A 22760-nucleotide genomic window follows, 5' to 3' on the forward strand; every position below is an offset into this window, starting at 1 on the left:
CAGGTTTCCAGTTTGGAAGCGAGGTCAGCTGTGTTGTCTTGGAACGTGCAGATCACCTCGCAGAATCGTGAGAGTCCCACAAGCCATTTACCGGGGACGTTCATGTATGAGGTGACCGTATCCAACAATGGCAAAAACGGGAAGTTCAAGCCTGCTTACTCGTGAGTAATAGTATGGGTTATGGATAGTAACATATATGAAGTGGCACGATATTACTGTTTGGTGTAGGGGCCTGACTCCTGAGACTCACCACTGCAATTTTTTTGGTTTTCCAGAGGAGACGCCACAACATGCACACTCACAGACTTGCGGCCAGCAACAGACTACCATGTACGGTATGTGCATCATAGTTTGGACTGATTAACAAACATAGCATGTTTTGTGACCATACCCTTCTCCGGGGAGGTCTTCCGCACACACCCACACCCCCCCCTGCCGGGAGGTCTTCCGCCCGTTGGGGGTAGGGATCTCCTCCTGTTGACCCTTGGCAGTGGGGGGGGGGTTACTTAATGGGTTCATCCCCCCCCCCCCCCCCCCCCCCAAGGAAAGGACAGGGAACCCTACCCACGCCGTTGCCCCAGTGGGGTTCTCCACCCATTCGGGCAAGATTTTCCACCCATTGCCCAAAAAAGGAAGGGTTTTTTTCCCCACCCATTTGCCCGGAATGGACGATTATTCAAACTTTCTACTTTTGTCTTCCAGAGTTACTGCCAGCTCTCCTCCTTTAGAGGGAATCATCTCTGAATTAGTGAGTTTTACTACAGAAAGCTGTGAGCCGGATTCACCAGCACCTCCAAAACTCACCAATAGAAGTCGGAACTGTTTGAACCTTCAGTGGAGGGTCAGTGGCCTCTTCATGTTTGTCTCATTATTGTGTAAGCTAGAACTCTAGAATTTTTAACTCTATTCTTTTATTCTTCTTTTCAGACCTCTAATGACAATGGATCGAAGATAAATGGCTACCTATTGGAATGGGATGAGGTATTGGAGATGTTTTTAGGCTTACATATTTTCTACAATTTTTACAATAATTACTCGACTGTCCCTTATTTTGGCTCAAATAGGTGGACATATAAGATTATCCTCCTAAAAATAAGATTAAGCCACCGAATGCCATCAGAACTAATATAGCTAAACATATTATACGTTTATGCTGTGATAGGTTACGTTTTATACATTTATAGAAGTTCAGCCATTGGGGTCTGTGTATTAATGGGTATCTACCATCCCCACAAACCACCCCAGAAGTACAAAATTGTGTATGGCACTTTAGAAGCTTTCTAGTGTACCGAGAAGCATATTATCATAAAGATATGAACTGAATCATCTCAAGTCATTAGGAAACTGGAAAGGTAGTTCTGGAAAGCTAATAAAGTGCCCTGTACAATGCGGTTTTTACTAATGGGGTGTTTTGGAGGCCTGGATGTCTCTAGAGTTTTACTTGCAAAAAACACTTTCATGAAGAATTGCCAAACACTTGGACAACTACTGTCTCTATAAAGAGAAGACTTTGGTCCCCTGGTCACCCAGAATTGCCGCGGTACCTGTTGCTCTACTGATCTAATCACTAGGGATAGGACAGGGAACTACAGATCCTTACACATGGGATAAAAAAAAATGGGTCTGACATCTGGGATTTGAAGTTGCTCTAATTTTTTGTTGTTCTTGATCTTCAGGGAAAACATGGACCATTTAAAGAATGCTACTTTGGCCACCTTAAGCAATACAAGTTAACAAAGCTGTCTCCATCCACAAAGTATGCCTTTAGAATAGCAGCCAAAAATGACATCGGAATGAGGTAAGACTGAATTTAGGGCTCCTCGTGTGTCCTGCTGGGACATCTGATCATTTATTTTGCTCTCTTGGTTTTGTTCAAGTATTGGTTTGCTTAAAAGGGTTGTCTAGGGTTTAAATATTGATCACCTCCTCCCATCAGTTGCCTTCAGTAAGCACAGGTCATTAATATTGCACCCGTATGTCACCTGACATGTGTGCACCTCTGTCTCGTTTAAATAAATGAAGCCAAGCTGCAATACTAAGCACCGCCTGTGTACAGAGCATGGCGCTGTGCTTAATAAGGAAGACAGTCTTTAGTTTTGTCACCACTCCATTATTATTCCACCTGAAAAGTATAAAACAAACTTGTCAAATGGGGATTATTACGTCCCTGTGAATAGGTTGTGTCAGACACCATTAGAGTGTATAGGGACGCACCTCTGTGACTGATCACTTTTACATGGTCAATAGTTGCATTGACTGAAGAACGGCTGTATTGAGTTGGATCCAGAGATGATAGGTCTTCCTTAAAGGGGTCTTCCGAGTCATTCATCGGTTATTAGTGTGTGTAATGTGTGAGACTCCGGTTGGAGTCCCTACTCACTGCAGGCTTTCTTCTCATTTATTTCAATGAGAAATTGCGTCTACATTGGGGTCGATTGCGGGATACAATATGGCGATGATTAGCGAGGGTGCTAGGTGTCTCTCCCTCAATTATTCACTTTTTAAGAATCTAGAAAACATCTATGGGGTGCCAGTGGGCAAAAAGAATGCATACTATACTGTGGGGCAGCATGGTGGCTTAGTGGTTAGCATTACAGCCTTGCAGCGCTGGGGACGTGGGTTCATATCCCAGGGTCAACATCTGCAAAGAGTTTGTATGTTCTCTCAGCTTTTGCGTGGGTTTCCTCCGGTTTCCCCCAACACTTCAAAACCATACATATAGCTTTATTATATTATATATTTTTTTTAAATCATCCGTCATTTTGCGGATGTGAAAAAAATACAGATGTTAAAAAAACAAATGCAGAAACAATAAGGACTAAACATGGATATGACACGGGGCACGGTACTCACTTCATCCATTAATTGGCCTCCTCAAAGAAAACAGAAGTGACGTTTAGTGGTTGGAGGAGGCCACTTATTGGCTGAAGGGGGTCCTGTGACCCTCAGGAACTAATGGCTGGTCACAGACCCCAAAATAGTAGGAACCAAGAGCCAGAACAGGGTAAGTATGCATTTTTTTCAATTCTTTTATTTTTTTTCCCCACCATTGGGGATTTTCAGGTTTTTGGAAAACCCCATTAATGCACTCTCCTATGGATAAATTAGTAATAGTTTTTGGACAGAAACCCCTCTAACAGTGTTTTCATGCATAGTGGAGCAGTGAGAACTCTATGTAACCACTATATTATTTTTCTTCCAGTGGTTTCAGTGAAACGGTCGTATACTACACAGCAGGGAGTGTCCCGCCTGCCCCCTCCCCACCACGGCTCAGGCAGGCCGGGATAAGCTGGCTCTGCCTAGAATGGAGCCCACCGAATGATATGCCCTCAGATGAAACACTAACATATATCCTGGAAATGGAAGAGGAAGGCTCGGTGAGTGTTCACCCGTTCATTGCCCTTTGTGTGTCAGATTATCGGGTGCCAGACTGAAGACGTTTCCTCACCGCCTTTATTTATTTATTTTTTTTTTTTAGGGTTATGGTTTCAAACCTAAACAGAACAGTGAAGACCTCACATGCACTTTAAGAAACCTGAGAAGGAATACTTCATACAAGTTTAGGGTATGTAGCATTGTGTGACACTCTACATTAAGACCTCCTTGTATGAGCAATCATTTATTATATTATTATATCTCGCTTTGTTTCGAAAGGTCTTTGCAGCAAACAGCGAAGGCAGAAGTAGTCCGAGCGAAATCGTAGAATACGCAACTTCCCCCGATAGACCGGGACCCCCGTGTAAGCCAAGTGCTAAGGGCAAAATTCATGCGCACAGTGTAAAGGTCATGTGGGGTGAGTCCAGGGTTTTTCTTTGTTTCATACCTTTTTTTTGTTTTGTTATGTCCACTTTATATTTTTCTAACAATTTAATATTTTTTTACAGATGCCCCAAAAGACAACGGAGGCTCCGAAGTTATTAAATACTTCCTCGAAATGGCAGAAAACGTAAATGGTGAGCAAATCTGTATAGTTTGTATACAATTTATAAAGTATGGATCCTTTTTTGTAACTATTGCTTGAAGCATGCATTTAGCAGTTTCAATCAATTGTATGGTGGTCAGAAATATGGTACAGTGTGAACGGTGCCCAGGATCCCTTATAAAGCCATGGCCGACTCCGGTAGACAATTAGGAAAATTGATAGATGATCCAGCACTCATGAAATTAAAAAAAAAAAAAGCTCCTTTTATTTCATTGTACAGGCAGTCCCCGGTTTCCGTACAAGATAGGTTCTTTGGGTTTGTACTTAAGTTGAATTTGTATGCAAGACGGAACTGTATATGTTATAATTGTAGTTCCAGACAAAAAAATTTGATCATCACTGCCTGTTCATGCTTGAAATGTATGGAACAAGACACATTGGGCTGCGCACTTTGGTCCATTTCCGCAGGTGGGGATTAGTATGTATAGGTGCTGCAGTGTGATGGTTGTTAGACCACGAGTAAGGACAGAAATGTTAATTGTCCAAAATGCGTAGGTCATTTTAGTCTTTTAACGGATACAAAGCCTGTATGCTGTGCTGTCATTTTTGCTTTGTTTTCTAATGCAATCAAATAAAGGACTACGTTTTTTTTTTATTCTATGAGTGCTGGATCATCAATCTCCTCTCATTTACTGTCTATATGAGAGCCATAGATGATAGAGCACTAGAGCAATACCCCCATTCTCCAGATCGCTTGGGGGGTCTCGCTATCATGATCGTGGGGTCACAGCAGTTGGACCCTTTCCAATCTTACCGCTTACTGTCCCTTGTTCTGTGGATAGGGAGTAACGTAAAATGCTGGTAAAACCCCTTTAATTGGCGTCTAAAATGCACAAACATATCCACTTGTAATACATGGGCATTTGATTGTAGAGTTTTTTTCTGATTTTAAAAAGTTTTTCCTACCTCTTGCAGGAAGTAAATGGGAGACCATGTACAGTGGTCCCAGTAAAGAACATGTGTGCGATCGTCTGAAGCCTGGTACTTCCTATAGGTTCAGGGTACATTGTGCCAATATCGTGGGCTCCAGTCAGGTAAGTGGAGTTTTACTTAAAGGGGTATTCCGGGAATATGAACATCTGACACAAAAACCCATGATGATATAAATAAATGAATGCAACAATACTCAATGTCATTAGTCACAAAACGGAGCTAAAATAATATGATTTTATGATTTACAAAATTTATGGCCTCTCTAAAGTAGGTGGAGTTATCACTAAGATGGCCGCCACTTAAAACTACAAGTTCCATGATCCTTTAGTTCTCAGTAACTCCTCCTCCCTGTTATGCTCTGCTCCCAGTGATGATGTAACAGGTTTTCTTGCTCTGTTACCATAGTAATGATGTGTAACTGACATCCCCACAACACTGGCCATACTGGATGCACTGTAACCAACCGACTACAGCCAAACGTAGTGGTGATCACATGACCCTGCCCAGGCAGGTGCAGGACATGTGATGTGGACATGTGACCAGCGGCCATCTTCTTTTCTGCGACGGACCGCGCGGAGGAAATTAACGGACTGATTAAAGGGCCAGTAGCATTTTAATTCTCCATTACAGTCTATGTCACCAGCATTTTCTGCTAAGGGGAGCAAAATTTTAAATAACAACTAATTACACATTAGCTTATATTTTGAGTGCCCACTTGTATATGAATTATGCTGATTCCTGGAATTCCCCTTTAAGTATACTACAAGTATCAAGGCAAGAGTGGTGCCGTTTCTTTGGGGGCAAATAATGTATAAATACGGTGTTAACATTATGTATGTCAAAGGGGTGTTACCCAAAGTCAGACGTTACTGCTGATTGGTCTGCATCATCCTATATGTACACACCCCCAACTGTCATGAATTCATAAAATTCTAGTATTAATAACAGACGAGCAACATAATGTAAAGTTCTAAGTACTGTTGTGTTGGTGTGGTGATAATCTGAATATTCTACAAGTTATTCCTGCACTTTATATTACTTTCTTACTACTTTTCAGGTTTCAGATGTATTAATAGTCCAGACCGGGATTGTTCCTCCAGGACCTTGCCACCCGCCACGCTTAGCAGGGACAGCCAAATCGAAGGAGTTGAATCTGCAGTGGGGTATGTTTCATGTTTTATGTTTTCATTTACGGGGCAGCACGGTGGCTCAGTGGTTAGTATTACAGCCTTTGCGCCCTGGGGACCTCGGTTCATGTCCCATGGTCAACATCTGCAAAGAGTTGTATATTCGGTCTGTGTTTGCGTGGGTTTCCGCCAGGTCCCTCGGTTTCCTCCCACACTCCAAAACATACTGGTAGGTTGATTAGATTGTGAGCTCCATGGGGGCAGGGACTGATTTGGGAAGCTCTGTGCAGTGCTGCATAATCTGCGTGCACTATATAAATAAAGAATTATTATTAATAATAATATATGCTCTTAAAGCTGATTAACTTGACCCTGATTGCCCACTGTCTTTTGATGGTGGACGGTCCAGGTTCAGAGTCGGTCAATGCGGGAGCAGGGCCGGGTCTCCGGCTGTCTGGACTTATTACTGCTACTCTTTTCTTAATAAATATTTGTAAATACACAGTTTAGTTTTTTAATGTCCATGCTCAACTTTTCTATGTCTTTTGTGGGGGTAATAATATATGTGAATAATTGTATTACGGTATGGTGGTTGCTTTCTATTTATTACTAATTCTGCCATCTTTCTGTAGAAGCCCCAAGCGTTGATGGCGGCTCAGCAGTGACGTCATATACTGTAGAGATGGCAAAATCCGAACAAGATGATCGAGGTCCAGTCTATCAGGGTCCTGACCTGGAATGCACAGTGAGCAACCTGCTGCCCGGCCAGACCTACAGCTTCTGGATAAAAGCCTCCAATAAAGCAGGGGTATGTGTTCTGTTATTCCAGTGTAGCATTCATGTGTTGTTTTTTTTATATATATATTTTTTTGTCTTTTTATATCATTTTGTATTCACACGTGGATTAACTCATGTTCCTAAAATGTGGGATGACCTGTAATAACAAAATATTGGTCCTGCACCATATCTCTGTATTTTGCCTTAACAGGCCCAAAAACTGTATAATTAGATGTTTTATTATTTTATGTTGTTCTTTAGTGTGGACTCTATTCCGAAGCAGCAGAGTTCTGCACAGCGCCTGGTCCTCCGGAAAGATGTAAAGTCCCATTGCTCATATGCAAGAGTGCGAATTGTGTGCTAGCAAGCTGGGAGGTAAGATATCATGTAACTTTTATGTTGTACCAAATGTGATTGCTATCCCTCATTTAAAGGATAACAATCATTTTGTTTTCTGGGGGATCTGACGGTGAGAATGGTGGTCCCGTCCTCATTTGTCTTGCTGCTCCATTCAATACTATGGAAGCCTTGGTAATTGCAGCGCACAAGCATCTCTCATTCGATGTCTGTGAGTGCTGGAGATACCTCAGCGCTGTGCTCACCAATTTCTTGCACTTCCATAGTATTGAACAGTGTCAGGACTAGCTGAACCATCGATAATTATGAACTCTATTCCTGTTCTTGTGATCGGTGAGGGTCCCAGCTCCTATAAAATTGTTATCCCCTATACATAGGATGCAATCAATTTTGATGCAAACCCTGTAAGTGCAAATATGGACATTTTACAAAATCTGTCCATTTTGTAAAAAATTGTTTCAACATGTATTCTGTAGACAACACTCAGACTTCTCTAGAGTTGTCTCCTCATCGCGACTCCCTTATAAGAACTAAAACCGGAAACTACTTTGTCCCCTTACACGTGATGTTTGCAATGCCCCACCGGAATCCAAGTGTAGCCTACGTTCGGCTGAAGAGTAAAAGGGACAGGCACTGCTCACCCCTCCCCTCTCCATGGGGATGCATGGTGCCTGACTGTATGTACTGGGAATGATAGAGCTTTCTCTATCTTTTCCCTTTGCACGGTACAGTATGGTGACACGTGTGCCCACCGTACCGTGGCCTGGTGCCATAGGCATCCATGGGGACGGATATGCGGCGCAAACTGTGCAGCCGGATATCCGTTCATGTGAATGAGGCGTTATGCCGAGTAGTTGTGGTTTGCTTTCAGCATCCTTGTATTACAAGGGCAGCTATCTCTATATAAAGGGGCTATATACTTGATGATGGCAGTACTCTATCCACCCTATACTTTATTCTGGACAATGCTCTTATGCTCTGTGTCTTTGCTTTTCAATAGTCTGACTATGCTGTGGGTAAAGCTATAGCTCAGCACTTTTGAGGGCAGCTCTTACAATCTGTTTGTGGAAGTGGTTTGCAGGAGACACTTGGTCTTGATTTATTCACTGTCTCATGGGAACAGATAGAAGTTTACAGTAATTGTTGGAGGAAGCAGCGGGCAGCAGATCCTCCTGGTGGGTTGATGCCTCAGAGGCTTATGAGATAAAGCCATCTGCTAATGTTGCTTTGAGGGGGTCTGCGGGTTCCACTTTTGCCCTATAGCCCACAGGCTACACATAGTTTTGGTTAAATTGATCCCATGCACTGTTTATCGCTGACTATTTTCGTTTGGTGGCTTTGATCACCATTCTGATCTATGTTATAGTTGTTTTCCTGTTTGGCTTCTGATACGCAGTGAATAATGTCATCTGTTTTCAGGTTCCGGGATGTAATGGAGCAGAGATTACAGAATATCGGTTAGAATGGGGCAGGGTGGAAGGCTGTATGCAGGTCATCTATACAGGCGCATCTTCAAGCTATGAAATCAAAGGTCTTACACCAGCAACTACATATTTCTGTAGAATTCAGGTAGGTACTTTATGGATTTTACTAGAAAATTAAAAATGTTTTTTATATAGCCAGTCAGATCTTACAGTGTACTGATACAATACAATTATATTTTAGGTACCCCCTATCCAAGCATTTATATAACCATTCTTCTGGCATTTATCTCATGTTTCTTTGATATAGCGTACTCACTCCCTGATATGCGGCACATCACATGCCCCATAGTTTCATTGTTGTGCTGTCTCTGGGCAGCAGGTAGGGAACATTATAAATCACACAAAGCCCTATTAGCATCAAAACAAAGGTCATGTATAAGATGATAAAAAGCAATTACGATATTGACTGTAAACACGCACCCCAGATTTAGTCATCCAAATAATGTTCTCTGGAACACACAAACACACCACACACAGCTCTGCTACATCAATTTGTTCACACACAGGTCTGCTTCACACACAGTAGTACTGCTTTATACATGCCCACACGCACACACTACTGTTATACACACACACGCACACACTACTGTTATACACACACACGCACACACTACTGTTATACACACACACGCACACACTACTGTTATACACACACACACGCACACACTACTGTTATACACACACACACGCACACACTACTGTTATACACACACGCACACACTACTGTTCTACCCCAGTCCCAGCTGCAACTTGTTCTCATCCTTGTGCAGTGTGAGAGGTTTTAAAGAAGACCTGTCAGGTCTATATGGAACTCCAAACCAACTACAGGTCCTTATGGACATGTGGTTTAGGGTTCTAAATCGATCTGTCTTGAGTCTTTTATGTCCCAAAAAATAATAAACTTTTATACTCCTTCTGATTTGAGTCCGATAAGGCACATATCGGACTTGCATCAGAAGAACCTGCGCCACCTACACCTCTAGCGATGCGACGAGTAAAGCCTAAATAATGCAGCCGCCAAAGGGAGCGAGGGACGAGGTGAGTATAAGGTTGTTTTTATTTCTTTTTTGATATGATTGCTCGATTGGGAATATTAAATCACTAGTTCGTAAGGACCTACGGGTGGTTTCGGTGTCCCAAATCGCCACAACAGTTTCCCTTAAAGGACCTTGCAGTTATGTTTCTCATATCACTCTAGGTCCTGCAGAAACGCTCATGTGGTTCCGCAGAGAACATGAGAGCGGTGCTTCAACTGATTGCTAGGACAGTGGTCAGGAGGGTCTGGATGTGTTGGATTCTCCTGACCTACAGACTATGAGAGGCAGGCACTTTAGAGCTAGAAGTGACATGTAGTCCGAAAAATCAGCTATTTCTTGTCTGTCGTTTAGTCAGTATTCACACACACACAGCGGTACTGAAGTGCAGTAGTTACACACTTGTAAAATGTGATTACATTTTGTCTCCTTTACAGGCTGTTAACAATGCTGGTTCTGGGATGTTTGGAGACACCGCAGTCATCACAACGCCAGCATCCGCTCCTGCGGCGGTATCTGTCCTGCAGGTCGTTGATGATGAAGAGCACCTGGAAACTCCTCTTCCCTCACCGTCAGAGTGCCTTGCTCTCCAGTGGAAGGAGCCATGCTGCAATGGGGCAGAGATCACTGGGTACACCATTGAGTATGGGGAAAAGCAGCAGATTACAGTAGACTCTGCCACTAGCTGTGTTCTCACTAATCTGGTCCCTGACCGCACTTACAGGTACTGGCACATCTCTATATGTATTGATGTAGCAGTGTCCACTTTGTTATAACCCATCACCCATTTGTTTTGCCTTGTATGATTGAATGGAGTTTGCTGTTTCTTTCCAGGATACGAATCCAGGCCATAAACAGCTTTGGAGCGGGTCCCTTTAGTCCATCTATTAAAGCCAAAACGAAGCCGCCTCCTCCCAACCCTCCACATCTGGAGTGTGTGGTCTTCAGTCACCAGAGCCTTAAGTTGAAATGGGGGGACGGGACAAGTAAAGCTTTAGCTACAGAAACGTCACAGTACAATCTGCAAATGGAAGATAAGCTCAGCAGGTGAGTGCTACATGTGACTAGGGTGTTCTCCGCACCCCTATCTCCCGCGCCTCCATTAGTTTTATTCCTGGTAGCGGTTACTGTTTAACAGGTTCCCATTACAAGGTGCAGTCATATTCTCTTTTAATGGACGATGGAATAGGTAATTAATCTTACAAAGATCTAGTGGTGTTTGCTCATTACTTTCAGCTTGCTGGATTTGTTCCTTCCCACTTAGGCTGTCAGACTTTCATGCCAGATTTCTTCCAGCTTATAGCTGCTGCCGTACATTTTAAAACATCAAATTCATTGAATAGACACTTGCCATATTTCTACTGTTAACTCTTTACCGGCATCTACTTAATAATAAGGTGGTCACACATGCTCAGACACACAAGCAGGTCTCTGTATAGTGATCCTTTCTTCCAGGTAGAGCAGCCAGTAGAAATCTCTTTTTGACCTGCTTGTCAGGAAAGTAACAGTGCTTCTACCAATGGCATTGGAGCATAACAAATAAGATTACTTGTGCTGGGGAATATATTGTTGTTTTCCTTTGGGGGTGAACACTGTCTATTGATGAAGATGTAGGGAGGAAAAAGCTATGAAAACTGTTCTTTTTATGCTACCGTCTATAAATATTGATATGAAGAGGGTACCCCTTTAACTGACTCGGACATTGCATGAAGCAATGGGCAGTAGGGTAATAGATTATTCAGCAACAAATCCAATAATCTGTAGCACTTGTTAGTAGTGGAAAACTTATGGTTATGTTTTCTTTTTGGGCAGGTTTTTTACCATCTACAATGGACCATGTCATACATACAAGGTTCAGCGATTGAGTGAATCGACCACGTACAACTTCAGAATCCAGGCGTACAATGATGCCGGGGAAGGCCCATATTCTGAAGTCTACAGTTTTGCTACTACCAAATCTTTGCCAGCTGCATTAAAAGGTAGGTGGTAGGGATTGCAGGGTCTGCTGGAGGGGGGCGCCAGTCCTGTGTTCATCCATAGTTAAGGTACTAGACATGTCCCTGAATGCTCTATTGATTTGTTGCCGATTTTTATTATAGACTTCTATAGTTGTTATGGTTACTTGCTAAATTATTCTTCCTTTTCATTTTAGCACCCAAAGTACAACAGATTGATAGCAATTTGTGTGAAGTATCTTGGGAGACGCTGCCACCGATGAGGGGAGATTCAATTGTTTACATCCTTCAACTAACCAATGGGAGAGAGTTTGATCAGGTTAGAACACACAATATTCCTTTAGTTTGCCATTCTATAATTTTCTGCTGGATAGTGATTTTAAAAGGGTTCTTAGGATACCACAAATGGTTAAAATAAGAGTTCATCGCGGACGTTGTGATGGATCCCTGCTGAGGTGTAGATGTCTTGCAGACGTTTCCATGACCGATTCCTGGTAATGGGGTTTTGTCAATGCTGCTGAAACTGACTTATTTGCACATTTGAAGTTGCAGAGATTTTTGCAAAAAAAAAGGGGCCAAGAAAGGAGTTACCAGATGTTTCTTCCTTCCTGTGCCATGAATTTGTCTACCTAGGGATGAGCAGCATCTGGAAGCTATAGAAAGCTGTCCATGCTCCTTAGCAATTTAGATTTGGTTTGGCAGAGGGTGCATGTGTTTTCAAAGGCTAGATGAAAGTATGCTGCCACCAGACAGAACAAAAGGGTCGAGGATGTGGAGAACCAGGAAACCACCATACACGTCCGAGGGCCGGTTGCACCAATATCGTCTGTTTCAGCAAATATTTTTATAGTGTATCTGGTCTACTTTATTCCCCTTCTGTAGATTGCAGCAAATTTCCACATTGGGGGAGAATTTTGGCTGGTGGTAGTCAAACATTAGTTTAAATAAAAAAGAAATTTAGATTTATCGTCTCTCTTGCCAGGCACATTATTTGCAAGATGATGGGTTAGGAATGGCACAGAAAGCCAAGTGCCAGCCCATAACAATCCGACACCTATCATGAATATACCCTCCTCCCAGCTGGTTTTGACCTCACAGATCACATGACTGCAGAGGGTTGGCATCTACAATGTTTCCTTCCTTTTGCAGTGATGTAACTGGTTATCTGACAATGGGGCGGAGTCATTATGTCATTGATGCTGCTTCCTGCATCACATAGCCACTAACTATACTGAAGAAACTAGGAATATACTGGGAAACTAAATATAAATTTCCTGGAGAACCCCATTAACTCATATCTGTAACTAAGGCTCCATACACACATGTGGAAATGGTGGCTGCTATAGAGATTGTGCATGTCTGAGCCGGGCGGTCGCACACAGACAGCGAGCGTGTCCTGTTGCTGCCCGGTTTGCGACGCGTCCACTCGGCGCCCGATAGAGAAGCTAGGTGTCATGTTTGCGGCTTAAGGCACACAGATGTGTGTAAGGTGCCTTATTCTGTAGATCTAATGGTTTTCTGATCATTGCTCTTCTTCTCTTGACCAGGTATATAAAGGAACAGACACCTCATTCAGTTTCGCAAATTTTCAAACAAACTGTGAATACCGGTTCCGAGTTTGCGCTGGGCGGCAATACCAAGACTCCAATGGATTACAAGAGTTGTTTGGCCCTTACAGCCCCTGCACCCTATTTTCATCTCAAAGATCCGAGTTGGATTTGCCGTGTGTTAATGCTGCATTGGAGGCCACGAAAAGCAAAAGGAAGTCCCTCAGCGACGAACAGTTTGCCATCTTGCTCCTCATGATGTTTGCCGTGGTGGCCTTTCTCTTTGCCGTCGTCATCCAGTACTTTGTCATCAAGTAGCTTTTTTTTTTAAGTGCCCTGTTATTGAGATTATCCGTACAATTTTTCTTTTTTTTTTTTTTTCAATATTTATGTTTAATTATTCTAATTAAATTTATAGATGGAAATGATTGTATTATATATAAGTGCATTTCCATTCTTGCTGCTCATTCATCACGAGGCTGGATTAGTAGAATCCTCCTGTATGTGGAACATAAGACATCATGAAACTCTTAGAAAGGGAACTTCAATCCTGTGTTTCTAGGGCCATGGTGTTCAATGCCTTAATACACTCTTAACGGTCAAGACGGTGCTGTTCGTTTATGTAATGGACCCTTTGCTTTGAAAGCGTGTCCTTTTTTAAATGTTCAGCTTTGCATGTGGTTGCTCATGATGGGATGAGGTTTGTAACACAAGTGTCTGTTTTCCACTGTTGTGTGGCCTTCACGGAGAAGCATATCTGAAACATAAGTGGTACCTTTGCGAGATATGATATGGTGGCATCTACAAAGTAGGGATCGGTGATATGTGTTGGGGTGCTCGCATTTTGCACCACTCATCTGCATGGTTGCTTCAGTACTTCTGCCTAGCCCCCACCCCCCATCTCCCGTAATTGAAGTCAACTTTCGGCAAGGAATGTAGATGAGTGAAGTAGAACAAGTCAGGGTTTTCTGTAATAAATTTTAGCCTGAAAATGTGTTGATCTGAATTGTGTATCTTGGAATCCTGTTTGATAGTTGTATCAAAGTACAAGATCCTCTGAGAAGGGCTAAATACCGGAATTGAGACTCTGATTGGATCTCAAAAATATGTATGATTCACTGGTTTCAGTGAAGCAGTAGCTTCATATCTGGGTGTCCTCAAACAGTGTGTCCCATAATAACTTATGACTTGTCCACAGGGTAGGTTAAAAGTGTCTGATCTCCCACCATTCTCGAAAAGGGGGATCCTATGTCGGGCATGAGTGTCGCATTCTAAATTATTTTTTCAAGCAGACCTAAAGAATGTAGGGAGATTTAATCCCTTCTCATGAGGACATTCAAAAAATGTCCTGATTCTATATATAGTGGCCATTTATAATATAAATTGTTAGCATTTACTTACTGAAAAATAAGTAACTGGGTTCTTACAATGACCAAATCCTAATGGACGAAGCATATTGCGGTCCTCCGACTCTCCTTGGCTTCTGTCAGTGGAACGTGCTGTATGGCGAGGCTGTATCTTATGAGGCTTTCAGGAAGATTTTGAGATCAATGATTATTTCAATGGAGTTATAGTAGGAAAGCTGTGGAAAGTGAGTTCTAGCCATGTTAATCCGATTTTTAGGACAACTGGCTCCATAGAGGAATTGTATGGTAGCTAAATATGCTGTAAATCCTGGCAGCCGGGGCCGTAGCGTTGACGCGGTTGGTTACTTTGAGTGACGGCTCTATTGTTGTAGCTACTCGTAATTTGGTTCTTGGTGTATTAGTAATCGAATAAAAATTATTATCTACAGTAGCGTTTTCAATCAATACGAGATTAATTTTGGAAAAATTTCCAAAATTTTAAAATTGAGTCACAAGTCGGGAATCGCTTGCGTATTTGTTAGATATTAGTATGAACTGGTCCTATATATATCATGTGTAAACAAAGGTAGGGGCTGTTCATTTATAGCTTTTATTACAGCAATTCATGTTCAACGTTGCGTTTGTTGAAAGCTGCGGATACCATATAGATAAAGAAAGCCGATTCCGTGTAAAATAGAGGTATAATTTATGGAGAATTGAGTAAATTACAGATTCTAGTAGTATACGGTCATCGAGCTTTCAGAACTCCACACCCCTAAACTACAGGGCACAACTGTACTCCACAAAATATTCCAAAAAGTTCACCTCTCTAGAAAATATAAGGAAAGTGTACTATGCCCCCTATTAATCTCTAATGATCAGCTCATAGAGAGATGAGGTATTTTGATTGGGAGTCTCTAATCGGTGATTGAACCTCTGCCGGTTCAGCATTATTAAAGAGGAGCAGTACCTGACTAGATGTCATCGCATATATATCCACAGCCTTCAAAATTTGCAAAAAAGAGACCCAACGTGGGAGGCGAGTCAGTTTTTAACAATGCTGGTAGGCACTAGAGCAACTACGACTATCGGTTAAAGTGGAGCTAAACCCTAAGAAATCTGTAAGAAATATTAAAGTTCTCTTTAAAATAAATAGAAAGAAAGATAATTAGTTTCACAAAATATATAATCAGTTTTATATCAGAATTTTAATGAATAGGTGATTTTATTGAAATAGATCTCTATTTTCTTAGGTAGGAGAGGGTGCAGCAGCTATCACTTAAGGCCTGCACTACAAGAGAGATTAACATCCTATAAAAGTAAAGGCGTAAAAATATATATATGATACAATTTACCTAACAAAAAAAACTGTCTAGCTCTGTAGTGGCTGTTCAAGGATTTTTTTTTCCATTTTTATTTTTTTTTTTGGACAAAAATCACTGTGAAAAGCACTTTTTGGGATAACACTGTAACCAAAATGTCTCATAATGGCTCCATGTTCTCCATGAGATATTACATTTTGTATTATACATTGGTTTCTGTGTCTGTCTGAGCACATGCAAGTGTTTGGGGGTTTTTTTGTTTTTTTTTTGGATGTGCGCGGACCATTGATTTCACGGCGATCGCAAGGCCCCATGTGTTTCTATAGATTGGTACACATTGATGTGTATTTCATCGCCCCGTGTATGAGCCGACTGCCTGGGCCGCAGGTCCCATCCATGTTTGGGTGAGTCCTTTTCTACTGTCATCAGCGCATGAGGGTGCCTATGAGCAAACATTCATGTGTAGCATGTTTAACAGGCGTTGGCCGCTTTATTTCATGTTTTCTGTAAAGTCTATCACCAGCCTCCCTTTCTGGACCTCAAGCGTATATATTAAAGAATACAAATATAAGGTCTTGGAATGTAGATTGGTCATGGACAGGTAGAGATCACATGACCCTCATTAACCAGCCATTTTATTGACAGAGATGGCAGCTGATGAGGTAAAAGACCTTTCTTAACATATCAAGAAAGCGACGCAGAGCATGTAATAGATGTATAATGGTAAATTACCTGATACCCTGCTCCTACACTCGTACACACAAAATACTAAAAAACCCTGAGGTAAAATGGCCAACCCCTGAGGTAAAAGTGTGTACACTTGTACACACAACACAAAAAAACCTGAGGTAAAATGGCCAACCCCTGAGGTAAGTCAGACTCCAAATGCATTCAATACTTGAAATACTGAATGTGTTCTTCTAGAAGCAGACGAAAAAGTCTGTGTGGTTTTAATTGAGAAATTCATATTAACAATTTGGTTGATTCTGAGAGACTCCTTTGCCTCTTGAGGCCTAGTAAGTTTTGCTTTAATATGCAGCCTGAATGTTTTTTTTTTTTTTTAATGTACATACTGTAGGTTTTTTTTTTTTTTAAACTATAGATCTCCATAATGGCCTTACAGAGGTAGCTTTTTTTTTTTCTGTGAGGTAAATAAACCGGGTACATCATCAGATTTTACTCATTTCCATTTAGACTGCCTTGTTTATTAGCTGTGATCTGGAAAAAAACAAACAAAAATGATGCCGCCTTTTATAGATGTTAGAAATAAATATATAGGTAGATCCGACGCCAAAAATGATAAATGTAAGACATTGCTACTTCCACAAGGCACATCATTCCTTGTAGACATAGGTGCCTTGTGAACAGAATAGTGTGAATTTTTTTATGTAACCAGTTTCCCCCGTTTCTAGTTGCGGAATTGAATTCCCAACTACTCAACACTGTCAGGGAAATAGCAGAGTTTATTATTTGCACATGGACCATATAGCAAGTAAAGTATAAAATATAGACTATAACAATGGAGAGTATAGAAATGTTTAATAAAAGGTGTTTTTACACTTCCAGACAGTAGATATAGTAGGTAATGGCGATACTGTTTTTCGGTGGTTGTTTTTGTGTTTTTTTTTTTTTTTTAATCTTCAGAAAAATACTCAGTTTTGTTTGGGCCCAGTGCAGGAATCGCACCAGAAACGGGTCCACGTATCGGTCTGACAACTAATGGGATGTATAGGAGGACATCTTTGTTATGCAGCCATCTTTCTTCTCTCCCGCTAGGCCTTACGACAGATGACTCCACGACTGTTAGTTCATGCACCCTCACCCTTGGTTTTAGTGTTGGCTCTTCATATATTGTACTGTCTGGTATTATAGAAGTACCTTTTTTTTTTACTTTATTTTGTTCACTGTAAGACTCACTTTTTAGGTCGAAAGAAACTGTCTGCATCTCTCGTAGCCAAATTTGGCTAAATCTTAATCGGTGTGTCTTTTTGTCCGAAAGTAAAGTAGACCTTTTAAAAATAAGACCTATAGTATGCTTTATAAAATATACTATATTAGACTATATATATATATATCCCAAATTATTCTATGTATAGAGATTTGTAGTTTTTATTAGATTTGTTACTCAAGTCTGTCCCTTGTCGTCTCTATTCGCCACCTTCCGGTATAGTTTTGCACACCCGTGAATATCTGTTTCCACGAAAATATATGAAGAACCCTATATCTTTAAACAATAAAATATATAAAATGCAAAGAGTGCCTGTCTCTTAAAGGGGATGTCTAGTCTACTTTGTTCCCTCTAAAAATGGTGCCTCAATTGTTTTATCGGTTGTTCGTGGCATTGATATCCAGTCAAGTAGATGTGTCCGAGTTGCGGTACCAGACGCAACGAATGCACAAAGGTGGCGCTGTTTTGTTGTAACAAAACCTTTGATGGGCTCTGTCCATTGATTAGGAGACTGTGATGCTGTTGGTGTGGGATGAATTGGTATTGCAGACGTTGATCTGGGATTGAAATGTAGAGGATACATTTTTGTGTTTGATGGTAATACCATGGTCTTTTCCATATTTGGTTGTCTCGGTAATGCATTGCATGGCTTCCGCTGCTCTCACCCAAGCCGATTACTTATATATTCAACATTTTACGTGTTCTACCATTGTGTTGTGTTTCAGTATGTCAGTCCTATACCTAGTGATGCTTTTACCACTGCAGTATACATAGGCCTTACAAAGCCCCGCCCCCCATCCTTTCTACGTATCTGAACTTCGTACCCGTTTTCATGCGTTGGCCCGCTTTAGCATTTCATTTATGTGTTACAAAAACAAATGTAGTTTCTGTGCTTCTCAAGAATATATTGCAGCACTTTCTGAAAAAGCACAGATTTGTCTTTTATGGAGGAGAAAGAAAAAAAAAAAGTGCATTTATTATAAATGTTACACTATTTGGCTCAAACTGAGCAAATGTTTTTATACTGTCTATAACCTTTAAAAAAAACAAAAATATTAAAAAAAAGAAAGAAACATGCACGTTTTCCTTTTTTTTTATTTTTATGAGATGCCCATATTATGTATTATCTACTAACCAAAATATTTTTACATGTTTTTTTTTTGTAAGAAATTGTCATGCTGAAAAAATATATATAAATTTACATTCCATCACTTTATATTTCAGATTTTTTTTTTTTTCAATTTCACAGTATATTTTTTTTTTTTTAATTTACAATGGATTATTTTTTTTTTTTTTTGCACAGTTTTTTCTGCTGTGTGGGTATAATTTTTATGCATTTTTAAAAATTCTGTTTTTCATATGACAAATAAAATCATAGTAGGAGTAGAATCTCCTCGATGTTGCTTTTATCTCAAATGGAGAAAAAAAAAATGAATAAGAATTGTGTTCTACGGTTTTTAATAAAAAACTTGTAGTGTTTAATATTGTAGCGTTTAAGATTTTATGTGTTTATATTTGTTTTTTGTTTTTTTTTTTCTTATGGATCAATCCCGTTGAGTTATTGGTGATTTGCAGTTGTGCAAAACAAATACACTAGAAAAATATAAAATTTCTGTATTCATGTATAAGATCGATACTGCATATTAGGCATTTTATGTGTGACTCTGATTCGTGTCAATCGTCTATGGATATTTCCACATATACTTTCATTTATAAATATTTTATAGAGACGTGTATTGCCACTTTCTTTACAGTAGATACATGGTGCAATCTAAAAAAAAAATGTACATTTTTTTTTCCACATGTAGTCTGTGTATTTTATTTATTTTTAATTTTTTTTTTTAAGTCATGAGAAGTGTAAAGTATGAATGTTCTGTTTACCTGTACAAAAAAAATAATAATAATAAAATGTCTGAATATTTTATCCAATCATGTTACCCCCCCTTACTACTTCCACTAGAACAACCCTCCTCGCCAGGATCGGGTTTCGATAAATTTTGCATGTGTCTGTGTGTATGTCTATGCATACGTTTTTCTACACACAAGTCTTTTGGCTACAGGCATGTTTACATGTTACATGTACTTTTTTTATGTACTTTTTTTTTTTTTCTTCACACATTTGGTTAAAAAAAAAATTCTCCATTGCCAAAGGATTTTTAATTTTGGAAAAAACAAAACAAAAATAAAAAGAGAACGCAAAAAAGAAGTTTTTTTTCACATTAATTTTTAATTTCTAAAAATTTTTTTTTCAACTTCTACATACAAGTTTTTTTACTCTCCCCACTACACTCCATACCGAGTTCTTCAGACATAAGTGAAACTTTTCAATGAACTAATTCATTTAGCAAACTATTTATTTTCTCCGGACCTTGTCGGCCATATTTATCAAGGTAATTATGGGATAGGTCGGTTCTATACTGTACAAGATAACAGCCCAAAATTCTATGGAGTTGCGAAAGTTTTCCATTTTCTCCTTCATAAATTTGGTCCCCTATTATTATTATTTTACCATTTTACAAATGATTATACATTCCAGTCTTAAGTACTAGTGGTGTTCTTGTAAGAAATCTGTTGCTTTGTATTTCATTGTTATTGGAGGCATCTTCTACAATATGAGATGGCCTTGCCTATGTATTACTAAATTGTTACTTTGAAATAGATAATATATTTAATGTCTAATAAAAAGTATAAAAATTGAGTTTGCCTATTCTATTTTAATGACATTTGTATTACAGTACGATACAAACAGTTTGTCACATCATAACCATAGACCTTACATATAAGAACAACATATGGTGTGTTGAAAGGTGCTCTCGGTGTATGTCTTATTCACACAATAGGCCCTTTGGTGTCCTTGCTCTACATTTTGTAGATCGGGCACACCGGTGAGTTTGTGGTCCCAACTTGCCGATTAAAGAGATTTATGGAGGGAAAAAAAATGCTGCCACATCTGCCAGGACCTTGTGAATTTAGCCTTAAATTGAGAATTGGAATATAGCCTAATACTGAGAATACTGTGGGGGTCAATTCTTTAGGATCTTCAGGAGGTCATATTAGGAGACTAAGGCCCCTTCCACACTGGCGTTTTTCACGCGCGAGTTCTGCGCGTGCATTTGACGCGCAGAACTTGCATTGCACTCTGTCCCATTGTATTCAATGGGTCTTTCTTCATTAGCGTTGGTTTTTCCCGCCCCATTCAAGTCTATGGAGATGCATCAAGAACGCATTGCACTCGCAATCATTGCAAGTGCAATGCGAGTGCAATGCGTTTTAAACGTAAGGGTTGCTAGGTGACCAGAATAACAGTATTTCCCCTGCTCGCGAACGATCATTTAATTAAAAAAACACAATGAAGAACAGTGAAGAATAGAATAAAAACAGTGAACACAGGATCATTTAAGAGAAAAACACAGTGCAGAACAGATTACAGATGTTCGGCACATCTGCTTACTTGTCGGGAGATACGCGCGGAACGGTGCGCCCAAAATAGCATGTGAAGAACAATATATATGTGTGAAGAACACATTGCAGATTACACATCTGTAATCTATTCTGCACTGTGTTCTGCACTGTGTTTTTCTCTTAAATGATCCTGTGTTCACTGTGTTCACTGTTTTTATTCTATTCTTCACTGTTCTTCACATCTGCTAACTTGTCGGGAGATAATATACACGGGGAACAGTGAAGAATAGATCGCAGATGTTTGCAACTTATCAGAAGACATTATTTTTCAATTAAATAACACATCTTAATCCCAAACCATGGTCCCTTTGAAAAATGCTCGAGTCTCCCATTGACTCGCGCGTGAAAAACGCACCGAAAACGCAAAAAACACGCTAACAACACGCGCGTGAAAAACGCAAAAACGCTAAATACTCCAAGGAAAAATGGAACAAAAACGCAGCCAAAAAGTCAGTTTTTCACGCATTGCACTCTGATGTGAAATGCAACGCTAGTGTGGAAGGGGCCTAAGTCAGTTTGACAGTTGTTTCAATCTCCTCAAAAAAAGTAGCCAAGCTAAAACTTGTACCCTGCCTCGATGAGGATTTTAATTAAAGAACATCTACGACCAGGATGAATGATTGTATGTAAATGAACCTGAGGGGCTCTCAGGCTCATTTGCATACAACCCTTCATCCTGGTGGTAGATGCCCTTTAATCTGGGGATTGTACCTAAAAGGTAGGTTCACACAGAGAATTGTGACATCCAAAAAACACCAATATCCGTTCCAGTTACCTTATTCAAGGTCCACTGTGTGAACTTTGTTTAAAGGGAGCCTGTCAGATAAACTAACTAAACATATTTTTGAAAACTTCTATTATACTACAGTACAACTATCCCTATATTGTTCCTCCCCATACCGGTAAAGTTCTACAGTTTGTTTGTAAAGTTGGCTCATCTATACATATTCATTTTCTTCCAACGCAGCTGTTCCTCCAGCGTCCTGATTGACCAGGGGCCTGCTTTCTTTTAAGCCAAGTGAACTCAGTTCTGTGTGTGACTGTCTCTCTGAAGAGAAATACGCTCCCTCAGGAATTCTCCTCAGTGAGTCACACGGCCTACAGCTCTCATTCCTAAGAGAAGGGGGGAATGAGCTGGAGGTGCACCTTAACAGGAAGAGCATGAATATGCCAGTTCAAAAGATAGACAATGAAATAAGGGTTATTTGCACAGATGTTGATTCAACTTTACAAATGGACTGTGGAATTTTACAGGAATGGGGAGGAACAATATAGGGATAGTTGTACAGCTGTATACTAGCGGTTTTCAAAGATATGTTTGTGTGGGTTCCTTTATCTGACAGGTTCACCTTAAGAGAAGTGATTTCCTTTTGGATCTGTTTTATTTTATTTTAATACTAGACCACCCTTTTCTAGTGGTTTTCCAATGAATGGGCAGGATTGGTTGTGAAATCAGGCACAACATAGGCACGCATAGACAGATGTG

General features: G+C 40.3%; 1 protein-coding gene across 2 annotated transcripts in view; it reads left to right on the forward strand.

The window, feature by feature from the left end:
• The window catches only part of LOC140076692 (fibronectin type-III domain-containing protein 3A-like), a 60587-nt gene extending 46229 nt beyond the window's left edge, over positions 1–14358 (forward strand). For both annotated transcript variants that reach the window (XM_072123342.1, XM_072123344.1), the window contains exons 8-26: positions 4–161; positions 276–335; positions 703–841; positions 928–981; positions 1677–1798; positions 3203–3377; positions 3479–3565; positions 3655–3793; positions 3885–3953; positions 4898–5016; positions 5973–6078; positions 6675–6850; positions 7081–7194; positions 8596–8745; positions 10132–10418; positions 10529–10741; positions 11507–11673; positions 11847–11968; positions 13197–14358. In XM_072123342.1, coding sequence (XP_071979443.1) covers positions 4–161; positions 276–335; positions 703–841; positions 928–981; positions 1677–1798; positions 3203–3377; positions 3479–3565; positions 3655–3793; positions 3885–3953; positions 4898–5016; positions 5973–6078; positions 6675–6850; positions 7081–7194; positions 8596–8745; positions 10132–10418; positions 10529–10741; positions 11507–11673; positions 11847–11968; positions 13197–13514 — 2775 coding nt within the window. In that variant the 3' untranslated portion in view covers positions 13515–14358. The remainder of the gene's footprint in view (positions 1–3; positions 162–275; positions 336–702; positions 842–927; positions 982–1676; positions 1799–3202; positions 3378–3478; positions 3566–3654; positions 3794–3884; positions 3954–4897; positions 5017–5972; positions 6079–6674; positions 6851–7080; positions 7195–8595; positions 8746–10131; positions 10419–10528; positions 10742–11506; positions 11674–11846; positions 11969–13196) is intronic.
• The last annotated feature ends 8402 nt before the right edge of the window (positions 14359–22760 follow it).

Source organism: Engystomops pustulosus, chromosome 9, assembly GCF_040894005.1.
Source record: "Engystomops pustulosus chromosome 9, aEngPut4.maternal, whole genome shotgun sequence".
In the NCBI taxonomy this organism is placed as follows: domain Eukaryota; kingdom Metazoa; phylum Chordata; class Amphibia; order Anura; family Leptodactylidae; genus Engystomops; species Engystomops pustulosus.